Source organism: Drosophila suzukii, chromosome 2R (genome assembly GCF_043229965.1).
Source record: "Drosophila suzukii chromosome 2R, CBGP_Dsuzu_IsoJpt1.0, whole genome shotgun sequence".
Lineage (NCBI taxonomy): Eukaryota > Metazoa > Arthropoda > Insecta > Diptera > Drosophilidae > Drosophila > Drosophila suzukii.
In genome coordinates, this window is record NC_092081.1 from 15,935,879 (window position 1) to 15,953,668 (window position 17,790).

A 17,790-nucleotide genomic window follows, 5' to 3' on the forward strand; every position below is an offset into this window, starting at 1 on the left:
ATTTAAATGACTATTGCATTACCACCCAAGACTTAATAATAGTTACTTGAATAAAAAATCAACAAATCAAAAATATTACCGCTTCAAGGCCTAACCAGCTATTGTGTTCCATCCCATCTGTTTCACAAGCGAAACAATTCCATGGCTTGTCTTCACTCCTATCGAAATTGGCTATTTGGAAAGCGATGGCAAAACTATCGGTGGAGGCCAATCAGTTTTCTTAAATTGTAGATACATTTATATGTGTTTGTGCTTTAAGAATTAAAATATTGTATGCCTTTTGCAAGGTGCGTATACGGAAGAGGCAGCTCCCGCATTTAGATCCGGTCAAACCGACACCTTTGCAGCGTTCTCCATTTGCGAGTGCGAAGGGCCGTGAAAAGTGTGTGTGTGTACACACATATTTTGTAAATGCAGTGGGACATACAGACAAGTGCATACACATACGCATAAGCACCATAAAAATATATTCCGAGCTCCAGTTGCCGGAATAATGTGATGTGCGCAAACTAATGGATTTCGAATATCCCTTTGCAGGCCGACACGAATGCCCGATAGAACCGACCACAGGCATGAATCGTAGGGGTTTGAACACTGGCAATACGATGACTTCTCAAGCGAACATTGACGACGGCAGCTGGAAGGCGGTTTCCGAGGGCGGATCGATGCTGCCCGCGTCCAATTCGGCGGCCCTTAATCCGGACGGGAGCAACCAGAGCGGCGGCTTCCCCCAGGGCGGCCTGCCGTACAACTCTGGCGGCAACCCGTACCCGCCCGCCGGTCAATCCTCGCCAGCTGGCAACCAGTCCATCGTGTTCCAGAACTCTAACCAGCCTGGCTCGAACACACCTCAGTATACCTCCTCACCTGCTCCCTCGGGCTCATCGACACCCGGACCTGTTGGTGCGCAGAACATTCCCGGCAACTATCCGCAGTCGGCGACGGCGGGCAACTTCAATGGGCCCGTGGGTGGGCCCTTCGGCTCGCCCTCCTCCGGACTGGGGCAGTTCAGTCGGCCGGCCAGTTCGGGCACTCCGTTCAACAGCGGCCAGGCCGGGCACTTCTCATCGCCCACAGTCTTTGGTGTTGGCGGACAATTCAATCCGATGCCACCAGCGTCCCCATTTGGCCACGGAGGCAACCACCCGATGATGGGCGGACCGCAGCAGATGGAGCGCATCGATCAGGGCTTCAGGCGGCACAATTCCTACTTCAGTCACACGGAGCACCGGGTCTTCGAGCTGAACAAGCGGCTGCAACAGCGCAACGAGGAGAGCGACAACTGCTGGTGGGATTCGTTCACCACGGAATTCTTTGAGGACGACGCCCGGCTGACCATACTGTTCTGCCTGGAGGACGGACCCAAGCGGTACACCATCGGGCGGACGCTCATCCCGCGCTTCTTCCGCAGCATATACGAGGGCGGCGTTTCGGATCTGTACTTCCAGCTGAAGCACGCCAAGGAGTCGTTCCACAACACGTCCATTACGCTGGACTGTGACCAGTGCACGGTGATCACGCAGCACGGGAAGCCCTTCTTCACGAAGGTCTGCGCCGACGCAAGACTGATCTTGGAGTTCATGTACGACGACTACATGCGCATCAAGTCGTGGCACATGACCATCAAAGGACACCGTGAGCTCATTCCAAGGTCCGTGATCGGCACCAGTTTGCCGCCCGATCCGATGCTGCTAGATCAAATCACCAAGAACATCACGCGGGCTGGCATCACCAACTCCACCCTCAACTATCTGCGCCTGTGCGTCATCCTCGAGCCGATGCAGGAGCTGATGTCGCGGCACAAGGCGTACGCCCTAAGTCCGCGCGACTGTCTAAAGACCACGCTGTTTCAAAAATGGCAGCGCATGGTGGCTCCGCCCGGCAAGAAGGATCCACAGCGACCACCTAATAAAAGGCGCAAACGGAAGGGCTCCAACTCGGGCGGCGGAAACAATTCGAACACGCCGCCTGTCACGAACCAGAAGCGCTCACCCTCCGGCCCCAGTTTCTCCCTCTCCTCCCAGGACGTGATGGTCGTTGGCGAACCAACGCTGATGGGCGGCGAGTTCGGCGAGGAGGACGAACGGCTGATCACCCGGCTGGAGAACACGCAATACGACGGAACCAATGCCGTGGAGCATGATAATCACACCGGCTTCGGGCACGCCGACTCGCCCATCTCCGGCTCGAATCCGTGGAGCATCGACCGGGCGGGTGCCATCCCGGCCAGCCCTGGGAACGGGGCTGCCCCGCAGAACAACGCGAATATATCTGACATAGACAAAAAGAGCCCCATTGTATCGCAATAGAAATTAATAAAACATAATATTTCGCTATATTGTCAAATGTATTTTCATACTTGCATGTAAAAATATTTAAATAAAGCTTTCAAGTTTTAGGAAATGTATATAAGACATACATACATATTAAATCTAATAATTGTACTTTAAGTCGTCTATTCTACACACTATCTATTATATAATTAAACCGTAGAATATTTCTGTTCTTGTCTTGACTGCCTTGCAAAAGTACTTAATGTGTTGTTTTAGTAAAACATAACTTTTAAGCACAACGCAAAAAATATTGAAAGCTCTTTATTTACATGCTATCGTATGGAACAGCAGGTGCTGTCTTATTTCTTGGATTACCTATTCAATTGTGATTAAAAAATGGTTGGGCCCAGATACTTCTAATAAAATGGCATCCAAGGCTAATAATAAATATATATCCAAAAAAACATATTTTGAGATATTTGGGATTATATTCGCTTTATTTACCGATTCCATACCCAACCCATGATTTTATTAAGTCCTGCTCCTTTTGCGCATGCACGAATATCTATGGGATACACAGATACACAGTTTCTGCTCCACATTCAGTTATACTGCAGAGTAGCGCGTTCAAGAAGGATGCTATTTCTAAATAAAAACCGAGTGCTTTCTTTGGTCCTTAATTTTATTTTCTTAGTCCTTTTAATTTCATCGAGTGTCCAAGCAGATGAGAGAAACATAAACAAGCTGCTGAACAACCAGGTGGTGGTCAGTCGTCAGATTATGTGCATCCTCGGAAAAAGTGATTGCGACTCGCTGGGGCTTCAACTCAAAGGTAATAAAAAATACACAATCTCTCGATTTTGTACTTAATGTAAAAAAATAAGAGTGCCAATTTGAACATAGCTTTGCGATTGGCAAGTTATAATTCATCAGCATTTACCTAATCATCTCACACGAGCATTTAATTATTTTTCGGTTACTTCCAGCTGCCCTGCCAGAAGTTATAACCAGAAAATGCAGGAACTGCTCCCCACAACAGGCTCAAAAGGCGCAAAAGCTGACTACATTTTTACAAACTAGATACCCGGACGTTTGGGCAATGCTTCTTAGAAAGTACGACAATGCCTAAATATGGCAATTAATGTACTCCTCATGCATCGAATATAATAAATTAGTCTCGACATCATCCTTGGTTTCTCCATTCGGGTTTTCAGATTTTCCGAAAGAAAGGCGACTGAAAAGATACCCGCCTTCAATTGAAACATAGCTTTATACACATGACTGTATTATTACATCTTATTATTACATAAACTCTAAAAGTACGTCTTGAAAGGGCCCAGGCCATCATTTACTGTGGCTCTCTAGATAAACTGTTGCATTGTCCACGCCCAAAAACTGGTGTATACTTAGCGTGGACAGCATTTTCATCTGGCCCTGGTACAGCACATCGGCGATGATCTTCTCTGCGTATATGGCCTGGGTCCCGTCCATGGAGCGCAGCTTGTGGGCGATGATTTTTCCGAAGTTCGAGAAGTGATCGTCCAGCTGACTGTCCGCGCTTTTTAAGGCCAGCGAAAATAGTCGCTCAAAGTCAATGGTGGATATGTCCGCACGGAATTTCCCAGCCGGCGGTTCGTTATCCTCGGAGATTTGCGAGGAGACCGATGAAGACCTTTTCCGGGTGATTATGTGATTTGGTTTCTGGCCATGGCTCTGATTGTTATTCAGTTTCTGCTGGCTCTGACTCTGGGCGACAATGCGTTTGCAAGGCGGCGATTCGGAGTCGCCGCCAGGAGGGGACTTTATGGTTATAGAGTCGGGAACGGATTTTCTGCGGGCGGACAGGAGCCTATTGTTAGCTGGTACCACGATCTCGACCTCCTTGATGGTAGCGCCACCAGCATGGTTGTTTGCATTGACTGTCTTAATACTGATAACGGGGTCAGCGGCGACGGCGGCCTCCTCGAAGATGTTGGCACAGAATTCGTTGGCGCTGCTGTTCGGCGACAGCTTGTTCGGATCGGTCGACTGGGCTTTCGGTGGCTTGGGAAGACTCTCCGCGTCCGAGAACTCGTCGCAATTCTCCGGCTGCGCCAGCTGCACAGAGCTATCCAGGCAGCCTGACTGCTCCCGCTTGCACTTCTTGTCGCCGGGGATCTCCTCGTCCTTGAGGAACATCAGGGACTCGAAATAGCGCCGCTTGGGACAGTAGGGCTCGTACTTTTCGCCCTTTTTCTTCACCTCGTTGTACTTTCTTAACTGATGACGAAATGCACAGCGCAGATTGTTTATCTTTTGCTTTGTTCGCTCCACATTGTACATCTCCCCGTGCTTGGTGGCCACCTCTATCAGTTTCGCATAGGCCTCCTGCCGCCGACTGCGGTTCCTGAAGTCCGCCGAGTCCGCCTTCCAAAGGCACGGATTGCATTTGTATTCCTCTATGAAATCGTCAATAAAGTCCATTTTTGTTTACTAAATGAAAAACACTGTAGTTAACGGGCCACCTAGTGTATGTTTGTGTGCGTGTCGCGTGTGTGTGTGGCATCAATAACTATCGTTTCGTTCCGCGAATGAAACGAGCGGGATTGGAACACGAAATAACTTGGAACGTACATGGTTAAATTAACAATTTTGGTATTTTTTATTAGGGGAGGGTAACCGGTTCTGGGCCAGGTTTTAATTTTTGCCCGTAATTTCCGTTCAAGCATATATTTTTGCTGACGTTAATCCAATGCCAGCAATAGGTGACCTAAAAAAATCCTTAAAGTTTTCTAGGACTTAATTTTTTATCACAAATTTATTGTTTTTTGCAATTAACAATTTCTAATCAATCAAATCAGCCACATTTAGTAATGGTCAAAAGATAGAAGAGGTGGCTCACAGCCGGTTGCATTACCCTACACTTTATCGTTAGGCAGATTTAAATTATTTAATATTCATTAAAGAACCTACAAATTTTTAACAGTGTGAATATTCGATAGTTATATCTTTACAAATCAAGTCATCGATAGTATTAAGACACATCGATATTGTCCCAGCCCAGCTCAGCTCCTCCTAACTTTTAGTAAACATAATTAAGGAAACTAAATAAAACTTAAATAAAGATGAGCGGAGCACACAGAGAGGCGATCCAGAAGCAAATCCATCAGGACTGGGCGAACAGGGAATATATCGAAGTAATAACTGCCAGCATAAAGCGTATTACCGATTTTCTGAACTCTTTCGGTAAGAAAACATGAAGCACCCACATTTTAGCGCATATGTGTGAGTGCATTTGTTGGCACTTGAGTTTATTAACGTATAAATAGTATTACTAACAAATCTCCACCATTGCCATTGACTTTATTTATTCGGATTTTAAGTCAATGAAAAGCAAACAGAGCCGTCGCGTTACGCGAAAAATTGGCATACAGATGTATGTACTTATGTTTCTGTATACGATAAGTATACGAATTGGGCTCTAAATCAGAAGTTCGTGTTTATCTTCTTCGGAATTACTCACTGAAATTGAGTAAATATTAACGGTTCTATTATGAATACTTTGGTTCACTTAATGTTGGGATAAATGATAAACAAACGAGAGAGAGGAACTTGACTTCAGCAAGTCGAACAGATTAGGAACAATTCTTCCTAAAGATTTTCTTCCGATTTTCTGAACTCTTTCGGTAAGAAAACATGAAGCACCCACATTTTAGCGCATATGTGTGAGTGCATTTGTTGGCACTTGAGTTTATTAACGTATAAATAGTATTACTAACAAATCTCCACCATTGCCATTGACTTTATTTATTCGGATTTTAAGTCAATGAAAAGCAAACAGAGCCGTCGCGTTACGCGAAAAATTGGCATACAGATGTATGTACTTATGTTTCTGTATACGATAAGTATACGAATTGGGCTCTAAATCAGAAGTTCGTGTTTATCTTCTTCGGAATTACTCACTGAAATTGAGTAAATATTAACGGTTCTATTATGAATACTTTGGTTCACTTAATGTTGGGATAAATGATAAACAAACGAGAGAGAGGAACTTGACTTCAGCAAGTCGAACAGATTAGGAACAATTCTTCCTAAAGCGTATATAAACATTTCTAGTTCACATTAAACATAACGAAAATATGTACATAAACTCAGATTATGGGAAGGAAAACTATATTTCACTAATAATCTGTAGTACATCCTCAATAAAATTGTATTACAATCAACTTGGTATATAAACCTTGCCTTTTAATAAATTAAAAGTATAGTTTCATTATCAAAGAATACATTTATTTGGTTCCATTTAAATTAATAGTTATGGTTATGATCCTGTTTTTGATATTCTTACCATATACCACTATGCTACAAAAGCTAACATTGTATCTCCCTCCCTTTAGATATGTCCTGTCGCTCCCGTCTGGCGGTTCTAAATGAAAAACTAACGATCCTTGAGCGGCGCATAGACTATTTGGAGGCGTGTGTCGCCCAAGGAGAGACATTAACGTAAACGCTGCCCCTAATTTTACACTAAGCTTTGTACATTTATAAGATAATTAAAGTATACTGATATAATATTTAATTTTCTTTTGTTTCACGATGTGAACTTGCCGTGACATTAATAATTCTTACAACATTGTTCGCTCTTTGAAGGACGGTACTTCATGGTTGAGTTACTTGCCGGCCATTGGTTTCGTTTCATTGCCCCTTTTAAGAATAATATAAGTAATAACTCAGAAGCAAGACGAACACGCGATGTTTTTGCCAACTAACCGTAGCTGCCTTTATTTGCAATGTTAATGCAAATCGGCTTGCCATATATAAACCGTATATTAAGGTCTAGACGTAATCTTGTGACTGGTTTTTTTAAGACTTTAATTGTCTTTAGATTAGTCATCATTAAATTAACATGAGACTAGACTAAATTGCCGCATTTAACGGAAATAATTGATATGCTTTCTGATACTTGTAAGTCCCCCTCTCAAGTCTCTATGTATTCAAAAGGCGTACGGAGTACAAAACAAATCTCTTTATTCGGCGCACGATCGTAAAAATAATTTTGATAAACAGATATACAAATAGACCTAATTAACAGTGCATATAACAAATTGTTTCCGGGATTGGGATGATAGTGAGTTACACCTTGATTCCGGAGGCTTCGGCGGTGGCGCGGTAACGCTTGATATAGATATCCTCAGGATCGAACTTGGCCTGCAGCTGCTTCCATTCCTCGGGCTTGTTATCAATGATATAGCGGATGACCTTGTCGGTATTCTGGCGCTGCTTCTCACTGCACTTGCTGCACTCCGTCTTCAGGGCGTCCGGCAGGGATTTCTTGAGCTCCCGGCCCTCCGGCGTGCACTTTCCAGTGTCCACCAAGCACTTGAAGTAGTTACCGAAGAGGCGGTCCGACTTCAGGATCTCGTCCACATCGATGTTGTCGTACTTGGTGGTGTACTTATCCTCGGCGGCGACCAGAACCAGCCCAAGGACGAAAAGCGCAATTATCATCTTCATGTTGATGGTTTCTGTGGACAAATTGGGGGTAAACATTCATCATTAATCAGCACATATTGGTCGATTTTTAGTGGGTCTATGGGTCGGGTAACCAGTTTTATGTTTGGGGATTTTAATAGACCGATGGAAAGGTTTTTAATTGCGTCTACTAATGGCTACTGCATTCGCAAAATCTGTCTAGTCAGATATGTATGCAAATGAATGCCTAGCAAACGCCACTTTGTATGCGTATCTGAAGCACATTTATTGACCAAAAAGATGTCACTGTTTACACATGAGAAAACTGGTTGTCCGTGGGATGAGAAAGACAGTGCGATTCGATCAGCACCAAAAACTATATGAACGGAGCTCTTACAATGGGAGTTCGACTTATAGCGACTACGAATCGAAGTAGATAGATGTGAAGCAATTCAGCTGCTGGAACTAACTGAGAAATGTGTCTATGGAGTGGGCTTTTATACCTGGGCCAACTTTTATACCTGGGATTGAACTTCAAGTGTAATACACACGTCGCACTGTAAGCCTGTGTTCGGGCTGAGTTCGTATCCATATGGGATTGCACACACTTTAGACTTTGAAGCGCAAATCGCTATTGCTGAAAAGTCAACCCAGTGATTAGTCAATCGTCGTTATAAATGTATATAATATATACATATGCGATAGTTATACATACTTAATATGACATTACCATTAGGCAAGTGACGTCTTTGTACTAAATGGCGATCGAAAGTCGGGTTGTAAGGGATTCACAACTACTATTTAGGGGTAAACATTATAAAAATGTATTTATTTATCGATTTTAACGATCTCGTTAACGAGTTCCATTAGCGATTTCCCATTTATTACACTTGAGTGTGTGCAAAATGACCCTTCAAAAGTCGCTATAATAGTTCTCGCAACAATTAGAGGCTTTCCATAAATCCTCGACTCAAAACTGAGTCAGACCTGATATATTCCAGAAGCTAACCGGAAAACAAAACAATTCGCACTACTGGAAGGTTAAATTTTGGCACTATTGGCCGTAAAGCATCAAAAAAAGCGATCATTTAAACAAAAGATTTTGCATAAAATATACTGGTTTTTTATTAAGTTGTATTGTAGTTACAAATAGGGAAATGTAAAAAGTAACAAACACTTATACATTTTAGAAATCTGTACAAGGAAAGTAGTCGACCTGTAGACCTTCTCGAGTAATGGTAATTTCGTCTATTTAGGATTCCTAGAAGCAACTTTAACTTTAGGCTTAAACGTTGTGTGTCTGTTGTGTCTCAAAATAAATTGTCAGGAGGCAGTAATCAGTGCTTGATCATTGCTCAGGAACAAATCATAATTGAACCTGGGCGGGACGTTTGCGTTGGAATATGGTTTCGATGGTGGAGAAGACGTCGCTGGACTTCTTGGCGGCGTCGACCTTGAAGTGCAGACCCCTCAGGCCGTAGTAGTCGACCAAAGGCCTCGTCTGCTTATGATATGCTTCTAGTCGCTTTTTCAGAGCTTCTGCGTTGTCATCGCTGCGTCGGATGAGAGGTTCTCCGGTTACCTGTGGGTCGTACATAAGGTCAGTAATATAGTGATAGTTGACAATGTGCCAAACAAATACTAACATCATCCGTCATTGGCTTCTTGGGAGGGGCAAACTCATCGTGATAGGACCGCCCGCTGGCCTGGTGGATCAAACGACCAGTGATGCGCCTCACCAGCAGACTGTCGTCGATGGCAAACTCAATGACAGCATCCAAATTGGCTTTCCTCTTGTCCAGCAATGTGTCGAGCTGGAAGGACCAGATGAAGGGATTAAATTCTGGAGTGCCAAGTGTACTAATATTTTTGTTACCTTCTCAGCTTGAACGACAGTCCTGGGGAATCCGTCCAGGAGGAATCCGTTCTTGCACTCGGGCTTGTCCAGATTGGAGTCGATCATGTCCACCACCAGGTCATCGGAGACCAGTTTGCCGGCATCCATAACCTTCTTCAACTCAGCTCCTAGCTTGGAACCGGATGAAATTTCCGCCCGCAGCATGTCGCCAGTGGACAAGTGGCAAACGCAGAACTTCTCCTTCAGGAGAGGAGCCTATAAAACGGGCATAATTAAAAACATTGATACTGATCCATTCCGATAAAGCTAATCAATTTAACACTTCTCATATCAGAAAGGTTGGCAATTAGCGAACCGCTGATAAGATGCATTCTTGTAGCCAAGAAAGTTCTGGTGGGTTTTTAATAGCATAATACCCACTAAATTGTTCTAAGGTGCCCTCGTTTAATTCGTTTCATCACGCCAATCTTTTCATTTCATTCAGGGTCAAATAGGTCTTCGCACACACATATTATATAGATACATAACTTCGTACGGACAACGTACATATCTGTACCGTTATGTAAGTACTCTTTTTATTCATTTTAAAGGAAATTAGCTCCTTTCCTTCGTTATTTGTAAACATAAAACGCGCGCATTTGACCACGTTGTATTTATTTATAGAGCAGCAGCGTCCATGTCACTAAAAACACACCATTATGTAACTTTGGACCCACCTGCGTTCCTTTGCCGGATCCCGGCGGCCCCAACAGAATCGCGTTGATTCCAATGTTTTGGGGCTCATATCGCTCCACTGGTACTGCTGCATTCGGCGCCATCGTCTACTTTTATGCTCGACTTATTCTTCGTCCGGTCGTCCGGTTCGTCCGGTCCTAATTCATAAACGTAACGTAAACGTAAGCTAGTGAAAAAGGGAGATAGCCTCAGCGTAAGTGTCAGTGAAAAAGGGAGACAGCCTCAGCGTAAGTGAAAAAAACGGAGCCGAAATGAAGGTTAAAGATAAGAAGCAAGAGGAGAAACCACTCACACGAATCACCCTGTTCAATTGTTACCACGAAAGCGGCGTGTTCCCACTTCGTCTGCCTATCGATAACATTTTCACATCCCTTATAATGTTAACATTTTAAAATTATTGTGGTTTTCTAAAGAAATATTTAGGATTTCTTTCCGATCCGCTGATTAGAAAATTGTAATGCTAAGTGTACATATTTCATAGCTTTTAATTAGCAAAAACGGATATTATTAAACAATCCTTGAAATATACACACAAAATTTCATTCCCATTCCCGTTACCAAAACCCTCATTTCTGAAATAAGCCCACATTCTTACTTTCCATTATTATTTTAATATTACTATAACAATTTTATTTATTCTGGAATTCGCGTATTACAGTTGCCATGATACATTTTAATATTGCCCTCGCACCGGAAATATGCATCAAAAATGTCAGAATATCCGTGATCCTTCCACCAAGTGCACAGCTGTAAAATATAAATAGGTGTCAATATCTTAGTGCTTTAAATTAGTCAAAATAAAATGGCTGTAATACCTGTCTGTTCCAAATGCAGTCCAGTCTATATATCAAATTTGGGTACTCATAGCCCAGGAGCGTGAAGAAGTCCTGGTCCCCGAGGTGACCCTTGAACGAGTACTTGGCGACCAGGGTGTGCACCTCCGAATGGAGCAGTTTCTCCAGATAGGACTTCGAGTTCCTGATGCGGTTCAAGAGCAGCAGGACCACCCCAGAATTCAAGCCAGGATAACCGTGATGGATATGACTATGTTGGTTGCCCATTTCGTTGTTCATCGGATAGTACGGGTTGCCAAAACTGGTCTTCGGGTACCTCACGCGATAGCGGTACAGGATATGGCGGTAAACGGGTGTCAGTTCCGGGGCGAGTCCGTAAAGCTGGTGCGGCAGAAAGTTGTCGAACTCATTGAACAGCAATCGGACATCGGATCGGAAGACTATATCACAATCTAGCAGAATGGCTCTGTTCAGGCTTCTATCGGCGATTCTATGCAGGCCGAGGGACAGAAAGAACAGCGAGTCGCTGTAGTACGAGTTCGGGGCTGAGCTAAAATACGGGGACAGCTTGGCGGCTATGTCCTGTATTATACTGGAGCAGACTTTCACATCGTATATGGTGTAGATCACCGTTCGCCGAAACCTCCGGATCTGCCGCTGCAGGATCTCCAGCACCGACGTCTGGCTCTCGGTGTCCGTAATCACATGCAGATGCAACTGGGCACTGGTGTGCTTCAGCAGACTGTGGGCGAACAAATCGAACTTTAGGTTCAGATGGTAGTTCTCCCGGGTGTAGATGACGAATATGTTGTAGTTCGAGGAGAAGCCATTCAGGTGCGAGCCCAGCTCTAGCTGGGCGGAGGAATAGTTAAGCAGATAGTGCGTTGGCCTCAGAACCGGAGGAACTGCCGGGGTCGTGGCCTGGATGTCCGGATATCGCCCCGCCTCCTGTTTCTCCGCATGCGAGAGTTTATTGAGACGGCTCGAAAGAAAGGCCGAAAGGATATTGCCGCGAACCAAGAGATGCGTATTGGCGAAAACAATTAGAACGCACATACAAATAAATATTAACAACAGAACTAGCTTCTTTTGCCACCTGCATCGCAGCAGGGCCCACGTCCAGCTCTTCGGCTTCTGGCGGATTGAGTTCCGCCGATTGATGATCAGGGTCACATTCTCCTGATCCTCCAACAGTTGCGATTTACACTTCATTCCGTACATATTTAGGTCCGCCGGAAACGTTTTGTGTTTCTGGCTGATTAAAGTCTTAAAGCTGTTCTTGGCCATTTCGAAATCGAAATCAGTGAAGGCGCACCTATTGTAACAATACATCAACGAACATATCATATATCATATATGGATCCCAACGTTAGAAAACACTAAACGGAAACTCTGAGCAGACGAGCAGAAGCGCACAGAACATTTTTGAACTTAATTAAACTAGATCGATAAAGCAAGCACGGCGTAAAAATCAATGCAATGCAAAAAGTCGTTTGGGGGCAGTGAGACCGTTATTATAAATCCGAAAATTACTGAACCTATCGAACGCCCCTTCACTTTTTGGGTCAAAATATCTGAGTAATTTTAGATAACAAGAATAGATACTGCTCCAAGAATGGATAACTCTTAGGGTATAGAAACTATAAAAACTGAGTTTCATTTCCAAAATTAGTTTAAATGTTTTTATCGATTACTACCGATAGACTTAATCTTAATCACTATAAATCTAAATCATGCGCAGAAGTTCTTTTTTTATCAGTATAAGTACATGTTATGGTTGTTCCAGAGTTACAAAGCCACTGGACCTACGCTGAAAAAATGTAAAAGTTAGAGCCTTCAACGGACCTGCAAGAATTCCACTGGAGACGATCGTATTTCAAAGGCGAGACAATGGACTGCCACCATCGCATTGAAGTGCCCCTGCGGGCCGGGAAGAAAATGAAGAAACGTCGGGAGCTGGACGCCCTGATAGCCTCCCAGTCGTCCTCGTCCAAGAGAGCCAACCGGAGAGTCCCCGGAGCCACCAATTCCCAGGACAAACTGCTCTCGGTCTCGACCGACGACCCTGAGGATTACGCATGGGTAAGGAATTTACTATATTTACATCGCCGCTCAAGGTTAGATGTATTTGTATCTATGTATCTGAACCTGACCGATTGAACTTCACAGCTTATGCGTGCTCAAAGATACATATTCGTTAGGAATAAGTAAATTAATAACTATATATCCCACCCCTACCAAACAAAGAAAGAAATATGTAGCAACACCTATGTATTGCGTTCTTTTCAGACGAACGTCGCTGGATCTAGTCGCCGTAGTCACCGCAAAATTGCTTATTTCCGCATGTGCGGCCCCCTTTTATTGGGAATTATAGGCATTTTAATTGTGGCCATTTTGTACTGGCTCTACTTCGATCTGCGTCAGCAACTCACCGATTATCGTCAGAAGATCGAAGACGGTACGTAACATACAAGTCTGCAACTTACAATGTATTAATTATATAATCTTGTAGTGTCTGCTATGAGCAAAAACTTTCCAGACACCCTACAAAGGTGGCACGAGACTTCGTCTTTCCTGCTGAAGAATCAGACAGCCGTCATTTCGGAAATAAATGAACTCCAAAAAACCATGGAGAGTCTAAGGAACAACTTTAGCAATCTGGAGGCTGCTGTGGCAGCCCAGAGAAACCATGGAAAGGACGAGAAGTTGGTAGCGGACTTCGGCGCCAAGATAGAAGCCGTGGCTACTGATATAGAGGCCATCAAGGAACACTATAATAAGTACACCGAGGTTCAGAAAACTCTTCAGGCCGACACAGAAGCCTTAAAGGTGAGCTTAACAGAACATAATCTCGAATATCATCCAATGTAATGATGGTTATAACCCTGCAGCTCAACCTCTCGCAATTACCTACACTCCAAGCCAACGCTTTGCCCGCCAATTTATCGGAAGATATAGCTGCTCTCAACAAAACCACTCTTGATTCCTTTAAGCTATTGGCCAACGATCTGAAGGATGTGAATAATACCCTAAGTCAAACAACGAAAATGCTCGCCGAGGAAGTATCTCTGCATAAGGTAATCTCCTGAAACAGTGTGTGTTATCAGTTCTAACTAATATAATTTATTGCAGACAAAAATAGACGACTTGCTGGATCGATCGGAAAATATTACGTCCCATGTGGCCACCATAAGTAACAGTTGGCCGGAATATAAGCAGAAAGTAACAAGCTTCGATGAGTCTTTAGATAAAATTGAAAAAGAGGTAAGTCGATCGTGTGCATGTGCCATGCAACCTCAAGATTAACCAACATTTATTGACACCAGATAACGCTGGCAAACAGTAAGAACAGCTTGCTGGCTTCTTCGATGGATCAGCTGAAGAACTTTTGCATTCAGAGCATGGGTAATAAAAAACCTCCCATCAGCGAAGATAGCTCATCAGTCACCAAGGTATATTATATTAAGTTATAGATGATTTCTTATCGCTGATTAACTTTTCATTTTTCCAGCCATTACAGCCTGAAGCAAACGCCGCCAAGCCGGAATTTGTAAAGCCGTCTGCAAATGCCACAGAGCAGATACAGGAGTCCATGAAGCTGTAAGCTGTCGCATTTTTTTAGAGATGCCCGTTGTATTACCAAATTTGTTCGATTCCGTATTTAGCCATTAAGACTTCATGGGTTCCATGTGTCAAAGTCACAGCCAACGATAACTAAATTACATTTAACACACGAAAGCTGCAATGTACATATGGTTCAAAGAGCTCTTTAACTTAATGACAAAATATAGGATGATGATGTGCACGTGTGATTTCAGTTAAGTTTACTTTTAAAGTCCGTTTTAGAAAATTTAATTGTACATAAGGGAGTGAAGTAAAACGTAAGTCCAATATTATTCACTTTAGATACACGATATGTATTTTATTTCCAAATAATAAAATCAAACTAAAGCTCACAAAGTAAATACTGAGACTGATAATGCATTTTATTGCAGAACTGAGAAAAAAGAAACATTAAATTTAACAGGAGGTTACTAGTCATCGTCATACTGATCATCAAACTCTTCATCATCATAATCCTCGATATCTTCTGCCACGTAGTCGGCCTTTTGCTGTTTTCTTAGGAGCCAAGCCTTGTAGGCCTCCTCCTCTTCAACCGTGGGATCACTAGCCTCGATGAAGTCCTCGACATCGTGTGGATACTCCTCCTGCACCATGGGCAAGTGCTTGAAGGGTATATTGCGGGCGTAGTACTTGTGGCCCCATCCCAAGTATATGGATTCGCAGGTCTTCTCAAAGATAAATGTGTAGGCGCCTGGCCAGATGTTCGATTGCATGAGAAGCATTCGCTCCTTTTGATTTGTATACTTGCTGGTCAAGCGGACTAGCCATGGAACTGAAACCTCCGGGTTCATATCGTTGGCACATGAGGAGAGGATACTGGGACCCAGTTCCGGTTGATTAAAGCCCTCGATCATGCCCTCCTCTTCGCCCTCCTCCTCGTCCTCCTCCTCCTCTTCTTCCTCCTCTATTTCTTCCTCCATCTCGCCCATCATTTGCATTTTCAAATAGAGAGCAAGGGCCTTCTCCCTTTCTTTTCGTGCTTTCTCCTCGTCATACCAAACGACTCGGCCCTGCTGATTAAGGATATTCGATCTCACATGGACCCAGGCTACTGGAGTGGCCAGAGATCCCAGTGGTTCCACTTCGTATTTTTCATTCTTCAAAAGCATTACGTCGTTATCTGTAAATCGAATGGGTTTAGTGATATAAATACTAAATACTCAATTGACCCACCTTCTATTTGTTCCTCCTCGCCTTCGTTTACCTCCTCCTCCTCTTCTTCCTCATCCTCTTCCTCACCCTCGTCTTCCTCCTCGCCATCGAACAACTTCTTTTCCTTTTTGGTCATCCGCCTGTAGTAGCCCACAGGTGCAATATAGGTGCCAGCAGTGATGCGACCTATCAAGGCCCGTAGGTAATGCTTCTCTTTTCCGGGAAAGCAGGGGAAAGATATTACGTCCGCTTCCAGGTCGCCTGTAAGGAACTTCTTGATCTGCCGGGACACTGCAATCTGACGAGGAGTCACTATGGGCAACTCAATCCAATCGTCGAAGAGGGAGTTCACAACGAAGTAGGAGTATCTATTGCATCCCAGGCCAATCAGTTCCGGTGGAATATCATAGAACTCCATTTCCTCAACCAGAGGAACGGCGGCAGCCTTGGGCCTCATCTTCTCCAGCTCTTCCGGCGGAAACTCTTCCCAACCATATATTCCCGGCGTGAGTTCCGGACCAATGTGCGGTGGCAATGGCTTATCCTCCCTGTCCTTGCGCATCTGCAGCGGAACTTGCTTTTGCCTCATCTCATCCTCCATCATGACCAGGCGCGAAGCTATTTCCTCCCGGGTCAGTGAGGCCTCGACTATATAGTAGGAGGCCTTCAGTCCATTGATGCAGCCCCAAAATCTGCACTGCATTATAGAGGGATGGGTCTGCAGCCGGTTCATGGCACTGGCTAACTGGAAGATGTCATCGTTACAAATACTAAATCCACATTGGGTCCAGTAGAACTGCAGTTGTTGGACTCGTTCGTTGAAAGTAACGAAGTATCGCATGGAATCGTCTATAACAATGTTAAGTTCTTCATTTGTCCTTGCATCCTCACCGGACATATCTTCGCCCATCAGATCCTCACCTTCAATATTGTAGGGCAGCTGTGGGAGAGGTTTAATGTTGTAGGGCTATATTTATATGGGTTGTTTTATATTACTTTCATGGATTGTAGAATCTTTTTGGCCACCCGGAAAGTACGAACTTCATCGAAAACACCAGTTGGAGGAAAACGTTCTGGTAAATGGAACTTTTGTTCGCGGACATTCCTGCTGAATTCTTCGAAGAAGTCGATCACATTGGGAGGACGCTCGTCAATCACCCTCTTTATAATATCACTTAAGTGATCAAATCTGATGAGGTAGTTAAAATAACACTTATGAGATCAATATGCTTATACAAAGATAACAGATGGTTATAGAAAGATACCAGCAAAATGGTTTCTTCAAACTGCTAACTATATTCTATTAAGAAATTAAGAAATATTGAGATGTACTTACAAGTTATCGCCACTGAGAGTGCTATACTTCTGCAATATGGACTTGGCCACGTTTAACTCATAGCCGATATTCGGGGCCTCGGGAACCGGTGCATTATGGAGGTTGCATTGCGAATCAAAAGCACCTATTGATATGGTTGTCGTCGAAGATGTGGATGTCGATGTGATTACGTTAGAGCATTCTGCAGAGGTCTCCTCCACCTTGGGTTTTTCAGGTTTCTTCTTTTTTGGATTGCAAATTGGCGGAAGAACAAATTGCGAACTGGACGTAGAGTCTAATGAGAAATTTTGACAAGAATCCTTGTCCATCGTGGTAAGATAGTGGAGCTCTGATTGGTGAACGTTAAAAACATGTGTGGTTCGGCTTGGGAAAACGTAATAATTGTAGGCATAAATAATTGACAATTTGTTCAAGCAAAAAAGCAGCCTATTTGGTTTTTACATTTATTGTTGTTAATATAATAATGTTTATAATATTCAAAATGTTCATTAAATTTAAATTTTTATTAAGTTTGATTAATAATAATTCTATTTTGAGTAAACATAATAATAAGTTGATTTTTGAATT

At 43.6% G+C, this 17,790-nt stretch overlaps 10 protein-coding genes across 12 annotated transcripts in view; 4 read left to right on the top strand and 6 right to left on the bottom strand.

Moving 5' to 3' along the window:
- Positions 1 to 17,790, bottom strand: part of RpL12 (ribosomal protein L12) — a 93,014-nt gene that overhangs the window by 27,076 nt on the left and 48,148 nt on the right. The gene's annotated exons all lie outside the window — the stretch shown is intronic.
- On the top strand, positions 134 to 2,422 carry Chi (LIM domain-binding protein 2 Chi). 2 transcript variants are annotated; one of them, XM_017072125.4, is made up of 2 exons: positions 134 to 287; positions 538 to 2,422. In XM_017072125.4, the coding sequence occupies exon 2, from the start codon at positions 573 to 575 to the stop codon at positions 2,307 to 2,309; it is 1,737 nt and encodes a 578-aa protein (XP_016927614.2). In that variant the 5' UTR covers positions 134 to 287; positions 538 to 572; the 3' UTR covers positions 2,310 to 2,422. The 2 variants fall into 2 exon arrangements, with proteins under 2 accessions (XP_016927614.2, XP_070850902.1); XM_070994801.1 differs by lacking the exon at positions 134 to 287 and adding an exon at positions 397 to 433.
- Positions 2,864 to 3,459, top strand: LOC108009140 (uncharacterized). Its single transcript, XM_017073244.4, has 2 exons — positions 2,864 to 3,105; positions 3,260 to 3,459. Exons 1-2 carry the CDS (start codon positions 2,910 to 2,912, stop codon positions 3,400 to 3,402), a joined length of 339 nt encoding a protein of 112 aa, XP_016928733.1. The 5' UTR covers positions 2,864 to 2,909; the 3' UTR covers positions 3,403 to 3,459.
- Positions 3,542 to 4,808, bottom strand: LOC108009137 (uncharacterized). Its single transcript, XM_017073240.4, has one exon. The coding sequence runs from the start codon at positions 4,734 to 4,736 to the stop codon at positions 3,618 to 3,620; it is 1,119 nt and encodes a 372-aa protein (XP_016928729.3). The 5' UTR covers positions 4,737 to 4,808; the 3' UTR covers positions 3,542 to 3,617.
- Positions 5,290 to 6,826, top strand: HSPC300 (haematopoietic stem/progenitor cell protein 300). Its single transcript, XM_017073245.4, has 2 exons — positions 5,290 to 5,498; positions 6,650 to 6,826. Exons 1-2 carry the CDS (start codon positions 5,378 to 5,380, stop codon positions 6,757 to 6,759), a joined length of 231 nt encoding a protein of 76 aa, XP_016928734.1. The 5' UTR covers positions 5,290 to 5,377; the 3' UTR covers positions 6,760 to 6,826.
- On the bottom strand, positions 7,264 to 8,248 carry EbpIII (Ejaculatory bulb protein III). Its single transcript, XM_017073242.4, has 2 exons — positions 8,122 to 8,248; positions 7,264 to 7,777 (listed from the first exon to the last, which is right to left on the bottom strand). The coding sequence occupies exon 2, from the start codon at positions 7,764 to 7,766 to the stop codon at positions 7,386 to 7,388; it is 381 nt and encodes a 126-aa protein (XP_016928731.1). The 5' UTR covers positions 7,767 to 7,777; positions 8,122 to 8,248; the 3' UTR covers positions 7,264 to 7,385.
- Ak2 (Adenylate kinase 2) lies at positions 8,825 to 10,495 on the bottom strand. Its single transcript, XM_017073241.4, has 4 exons — positions 10,299 to 10,495; positions 9,601 to 9,837; positions 9,371 to 9,538; positions 8,825 to 9,306 (listed from the first exon to the last, which is right to left on the bottom strand). The coding sequence occupies exons 1-4, from the start codon at positions 10,398 to 10,400 to the stop codon at positions 9,091 to 9,093; spliced, it is 723 nt and encodes a 240-aa protein (XP_016928730.3). The 5' UTR covers positions 10,401 to 10,495; the 3' UTR covers positions 8,825 to 9,090.
- On the bottom strand, positions 10,919 to 12,672 carry Xxylt (Xyloside xylosyltransferase). Its single transcript, XM_017073237.4, has 2 exons — positions 11,133 to 12,672; positions 10,919 to 11,064 (listed from the first exon to the last, which is right to left on the bottom strand). Exons 1-2 carry the CDS (start codon positions 12,456 to 12,458, stop codon positions 10,951 to 10,953), a joined length of 1,440 nt encoding a protein of 479 aa, XP_016928726.2. The 5' UTR covers positions 12,459 to 12,672; the 3' UTR covers positions 10,919 to 10,950.
- On the top strand, positions 12,845 to 15,084 carry LOC108009134 (EF-hand calcium-binding domain-containing protein 14). 2 transcript variants are annotated; one of them, XM_017073238.4, is made up of 8 exons: positions 12,845 to 13,193; positions 13,401 to 13,569; positions 13,624 to 13,940; positions 14,003 to 14,188; positions 14,244 to 14,375; positions 14,438 to 14,563; positions 14,623 to 14,711; positions 14,777 to 15,084. In XM_017073238.4, the coding sequence occupies exons 1-8, from the start codon at positions 13,002 to 13,004 to the stop codon at positions 14,781 to 14,783; spliced, it is 1,218 nt and encodes a 405-aa protein (XP_016928727.3). In that variant the 5' UTR covers positions 12,845 to 13,001; the 3' UTR covers positions 14,784 to 15,084. The 2 variants fall into 2 exon arrangements, with proteins under 2 accessions (XP_016928727.3, XP_016928728.3); XM_017073239.4 differs by having other exon boundaries at positions 12,847 to 13,193; positions 14,623 to 15,084.
- On the bottom strand, positions 15,077 to 17,626 carry Rsph4a (Radial spoke head protein 4a). Its single transcript, XM_017073236.4, has 4 exons — positions 17,224 to 17,626; positions 16,884 to 17,076; positions 15,909 to 16,827; positions 15,077 to 15,855 (listed from the first exon to the last, which is right to left on the bottom strand). The coding sequence occupies exons 1-4, from the start codon at positions 17,529 to 17,531 to the stop codon at positions 15,146 to 15,148; spliced, it is 2,130 nt and encodes a 709-aa protein (XP_016928725.3). The 5' UTR covers positions 17,532 to 17,626; the 3' UTR covers positions 15,077 to 15,145.